The sequence below is a fragment of the Emys orbicularis genome, chromosome 21, assembly GCF_028017835.1.
Source record: "Emys orbicularis isolate rEmyOrb1 chromosome 21, rEmyOrb1.hap1, whole genome shotgun sequence".
Taxonomy (NCBI): Eukaryota; Metazoa; Chordata; order Testudines; family Emydidae; genus Emys; species Emys orbicularis.
The window spans coordinates 6,723,982-6,729,130 of NC_088703.1; the positions used below are offsets into that span (position 1 = coordinate 6,723,982).

A 5,149-nucleotide genomic window follows, 5' to 3' on the forward strand; every position below is an offset into this window, starting at 1 on the left:
TCTGTGACCTGTGTTATGCAGGAGGTGATCTAATGGTCTCATGTGACCTTAATAGCTATGAATCTAAGGAACCAGTATGATCAATATGCTAGTTCAACTAGTTCATTACTGTAACCAGCAGCTGTCGTGACCTCAGGGTAGACCACTGCATTCCACCAACCTCACTGGTTTCTGTTAGGAACCCCTCCTCTTCCTTCATCTCTTTTCTCTGGGTTTTCAGACAGGAAGCTGAAGAAGAGCTCTTCCCCGCTTATCTCCCTTGGGAAGGGCCCAGAGTCCTGGCTCCCAGTTTCTACATTTATCAGCATGGTTTTATTTATTTGCATTTCCCCTTTCCCTGGGTTCATTTTTCCTGAGCTCAGGCAGTGACTCTCTCTTTTTATCCTAGCAGATGATGAGATTGCAAGTGAGAGCGAAGAGGATGACCGTCCTCAGCCAGAAAGGCCTGAGAAAGTGGAGCCTCATGGGACGTTCTCAAGAAGATCCAAATCGAATGTTTCCCAGAGTCAGCAGAGCTCAGAAAAGCAGCCGCAAAAGCCTGCAGGGAAGAGACGGGGTAAGTCTGCTCCCCAGGAGAGAGCTTTGGGGAAGCAGCAGAGACTCCACAAAGGGGAGGTGCCCAATGCGTGTCTGGAGTGTGGGAAAGTCTTTGGCCGGAAATCACATCTCATTAGACACCAGAGAACTCACCGGCGAGAGAAGCCGACCATTTGTAATGAGTGCGGGAAGAGCTTCAGCCGCAGCTCAACCCTCATTGAGCACCAGAGAACCCACACGGGCGAGAAGCCCTACAAATGCACTGAATGTGGGAAGAGCTTCAGCCAGAGCTCTCACCTCATCACGCACCAGAGGATCCACACAGGCGAAAAGCCCTACCAGTGCACTATATGCGGGAAGCGCTTCCACCAGAACTCGCATCTCCTGACCCACCAGAGAACCCACACGGGTGAGAAGCCCTACCAGTGTACCCAGTGCTGGGAGCGCTTCAGCCGCAGCTACACCCTGACCCGACATCAGCGGAGCCACACGGGGGAGCGGCCCTATCAGTGCCCTGACTGTGGCAAATGCTTCAGCCTCAACTCCACCCTCCTCAGCCACCAGAGAACACACACGGGCGAGAAGCCCTACAAATGCTCTAAGTGCGGTAAGAGCTTCACACGGAGCTCCACACTCGTCCAGCACCAGAGAACGCACATAGGGGACAAGATCTATACGTGCCCCTGCTGCAACAAGGTGGCCTGCTCTAGCCTGTTCTTCTGAGTCGGGCTGCGGGACCTGCTCCAGCGTGTCCTTCTGAGCCCGGGCACGGGACCGCTTCAGCCTGCCATAGGATTCCTCTTTTCTTGTTTGTGGTTGGATCCTAAAGAGCAGGGACTGCCTAGGCACTTTGAGATGCTTTTCCTGTAGGAACCACGCGAGCACAGCTCCTCAACAGGGGAAAGCTCACACTTTTGTTTTAGTTCAGCAACTTTCCCTCTTGTGCGTGTGCATGCTGGGGGAATGTAATACTTCCCTTACATCTCCCTCCTGATTTCATAATACTGTGCACTTCAATGCATTTAAGGATCTCGGTGCTTCACACACACACGAATGAAGTAGGCCTCCCACAGGTTTGAGAGAGAGGGACATTTTAAAAATAAAAAAGGGAGGTGAAGTGACATCGGTGAGTCACCAGCAGAGCTGTCACGCTCCACAGCCAGAATTCCTCACTTGTCCCATATTGCTGTCGTGTTCCCTGTGTGAGAAAGGAGAAAAGTGAGGGCAAAGTCCCTTTTCGTGAGGGCTGTAAGCTCTGCCAAAATACATTCCTGGGGCGCTTTTGCTCATGAACCGCCCAGCCTTGAAGTTCTGTGGGTGTGATGAATGTCCGTCCGTATGACCTTCACACAGGGCAAGAGTTTCTCTTCCTTGGTGAAAGAGCACTGCTACTCTGCCTTAGTGGGCTATGGCCAGTGATGGTGGTGTGGAGGGCTCTAAGAAAAGCAGACCAGATCATAGCAGAGTTAACACACCTGGAGTTTGTTCCCTGTTTTGCTGGTAGTGGGGAGGAAACCTTTTCCTTTTTGTACGTTGTACCTCTTTATATTGTTGATAAAGAAACCTGATAATTAAGCTCAGGAGAGATGCAGCTGTATTCAGTTGTATGAGAATCTCTCTGTCTTGTTTGACCTAACATGTTTCTGATAGGAATTGTTCATTGTTTCTTTAAAGCCCAATTGAATTGTATGGACCCGCAATATCATAGAAAAGGCCTGGAAAAGTACCTGCTTCACTTCAGACCAAAGCTCTGCGGGAATGAACTTCAGACCAAAGTCCTTGTGGAGCAAGTAAATCCAACTCTTTCCTCTGAAGTCAGCAACTTCGTGAGGATTGTCTTGGCTGCAGAGTTAGCTCTTACTGGGTGTTGCCCCTAATCTCATCTCCCACACAACCCTCTCACACAAGTTAATTGTGCTTTCGGTCCCAGCTAGCTGGCCTGGCTACAGCTGCAGGTTGGAGCCTGGGTACTACTTTCACTTGGACTGGTAACCCGCCTATTTGCAATGAAGATGCAGGCTAAATCACTCGAGCGCTGATAGTTTTCCAATGCCTTCCCATAATTCCACTGTGTGCCCTGAAGGACTGACCAGTTCTCCCACAGTTCGCTAGGAAAAAATCAGAGTGGCTGATCTTACTGCAGCACAAAAAAAACCATGGGATGGACTTCTAGAAGTCCTAGCAATACACGTGGGGGAGCGAAGCACCAATAAAGACACTGTAATGTGGGTGTGGATTTATAGGGTGGTCACTCACGCCTGGCTGCTCATGACCCAAGCTAACTGTGCAGTGAAGACGTACTCTAAGGATTTTTTTTGAGCTGTGTCTTAAACCAGTGGTTCTCAACCTTTCCAGGCTACTGTACCCCTGAATGAGACCCGCCGCACGGGGCTGAAGCCCGAACCCTGCTGCCCAGGGCTGAAGCGTGTAACTTAAGTTCAGGTGGCCCCAGGCAACTGCCCTGCTTGCCATCCCCTAATGCCAGCCCTGCACTTGCAACCCCCTTAAATCCATCCCACGACCCCCATGGGGGTTTCAGCCCACAAGTTGAGAAACACTGATCTAGATCAGTCGACGTACGCCCTGAAAGACCTCTGCGTACCCCAGGGATACAGGTCTGGTTAAGAACCACTGTGTTAAACTATCTACATTTGAAAATGCTGAGTCACCAGCTGGGAGACGGTTCTGAATGCAAGAAAAGCTTCAGTCTTGACTCAACACTTTACTGTCACCAGGGAACCATAAATGGGCTGCAAACTGTCTCCCTCTTCCTGGCAAGAACTCCAGCAGTTTTCTGAACTCCCTGTATGATGTTTAGCTACCAGCTTAGGACTGGCTTAAAATGATGATACTTTATCTTCTACAAAAACATCAGCTTTGAGCGAGCTGCTAGAAAATGAAAATTAGGTGGTCTTGCCGTTATCAGAAAAGCCTGGATGGAACTGAAAGAGATGCTTGTACAGGAGCCGGTGTTAAAGTTCTACATAAGTGGAAGGCCTATGAAAATCTTAATAGGTGCCTCACAATTTGATTTAGGGGAAGTCATTTTGCAGTAGTGGGAAGAAAGTTGACAGCTTACAGTTTATGCATTCAGGTCACAGAGGTGCAGAAACTAGATGCACAAATACAAACAGAGCTGTTAGGGATATTGCTTAAGTGCTAAGAAAAATTTTGACCGGCGAGCAGAGGCTGAAACAGACCCAGATCTCTGATACCATATTACCTGTTCTATAAGAATGCAAAGTATGATGATAAAGCTACAGATGTGAGAGAAAGCTGTGTCATAGTAATGCAGTGTTGCCAGCTGCTGCCCTAACCATACTTGCGTTAGAGAAAGAAGCCGAGGAAGCAAGAGTTGGAGATAAAAGCTTGGTGATCCCTTCTCACAGCAAGTGAAAGGCCACAAAGAGGGAAAACGCTGGATGAAACAATTATGAAAGGATGGCCAAAGATAATGCACAGCAAGAGACTATGGAGGTTACAGATATAAATGTACAGCAGTGAATGGCATGATTGTTCATAGACCTAAAACTATTATACTCCAGTGACTTTACCCGTTAATGCTACAGGGAGGCTATTTGGGAATCGTACGTAAAAGAAATAAACCCAGAGGCTTCTCACATGTGAACATGCTATTTGTTCTACTTGAGATACAATCTACAGACCCATGATTTCCTGTCTGATACTACAGAGACTATCAGATGGTCAGAGATGGGCCAAACCATTCCAGTGCAGGGTTTTGAAGTTTTGCGGAGGTTCGAATCTAGATCTGAACTGCTTGACTCGGGCCCAGCTATACCAACGGACATTACAGATTCTCATGTGGCAAAGAACAAGTGAAGTTTGTTACTGATCATTGCTCTTTGCACCCTGAAATGTGAACATTTGAAAGTATCTTTGTAAGACATGGAATTCCAGATAAAGACCCAGATTTTTAAAGGTATTTAGGCAGTGTTCCATTCAGCATTGCAAGGCCTAAGGCCCAGATTTTAAGGGTAGTTAGGGTGTCTAACTTCCACTGGGAGTTAAGCACCTAACTACCTTAAAAAATCTGGGCTTAAGTGACTTAGCCCTGGCCTACACTAGGGGTGGGATCGATCTAAGTTACGCAACTTCAGCTACATGAATAACGTAGCTGAAGTTGACATACTTAGATCGACTTACCGTGGCGTCTTCACCGCGGTGTCGACTGCTGCTGCTCCCCCGTTGACCCCGCCTGCGCGTCTCGCAGCGCAGAGAGAGCGCTCGGGGGTCGATTTATTGCGTCTAGACTAGACGCGATAAATCGATCCCCGCTGGATCGATCACTGCCCGCCGATCTGGCAGGTAGTGAAGACGTACCCTCAGATGGCGAAGTCCCATTTTCAAAAGTGACTTAGCAGCCTAAATCATTGTAAGTCATTGATTTCAATAGGAGTTAGGATCTGGGTCTTAAGTGTTTGTCACTTTTGAGAGTGTGAATTAGCCATCTAAGTCACTTGGGGTAGATTCACAAAGCGGACTTAGGTGTTTCAACACCTAATTCTCCAGAGCCCTGCCACCCAGTGGAATTCACAGCCCTGAGTTATGCATTCAGGCCCCCCAAGCATTGTGTGGGGAGAGTTAGATGCCT

The 5,149-nt window shown here is 48.2% G+C and overlaps 1 protein-coding gene across 1 annotated transcript; it reads left to right on the top strand.

Annotated features, from left to right (window-relative positions):
* Positions 1-585: 585 nt before the first annotated feature.
* Positions 586-4,156, top strand: LOC135893271 (zinc finger protein 436-like; the record flags this gene model as incomplete). The annotated part of the gene is made up of 1 exon (XM_065421072.1): positions 586-4,156. A coding segment is annotated over one exon (675 nt), but the record flags the coding sequence as incomplete, so codon positions are not given.
* Between the last annotated feature and the right edge of the window lie 993 nt (positions 4,157-5,149).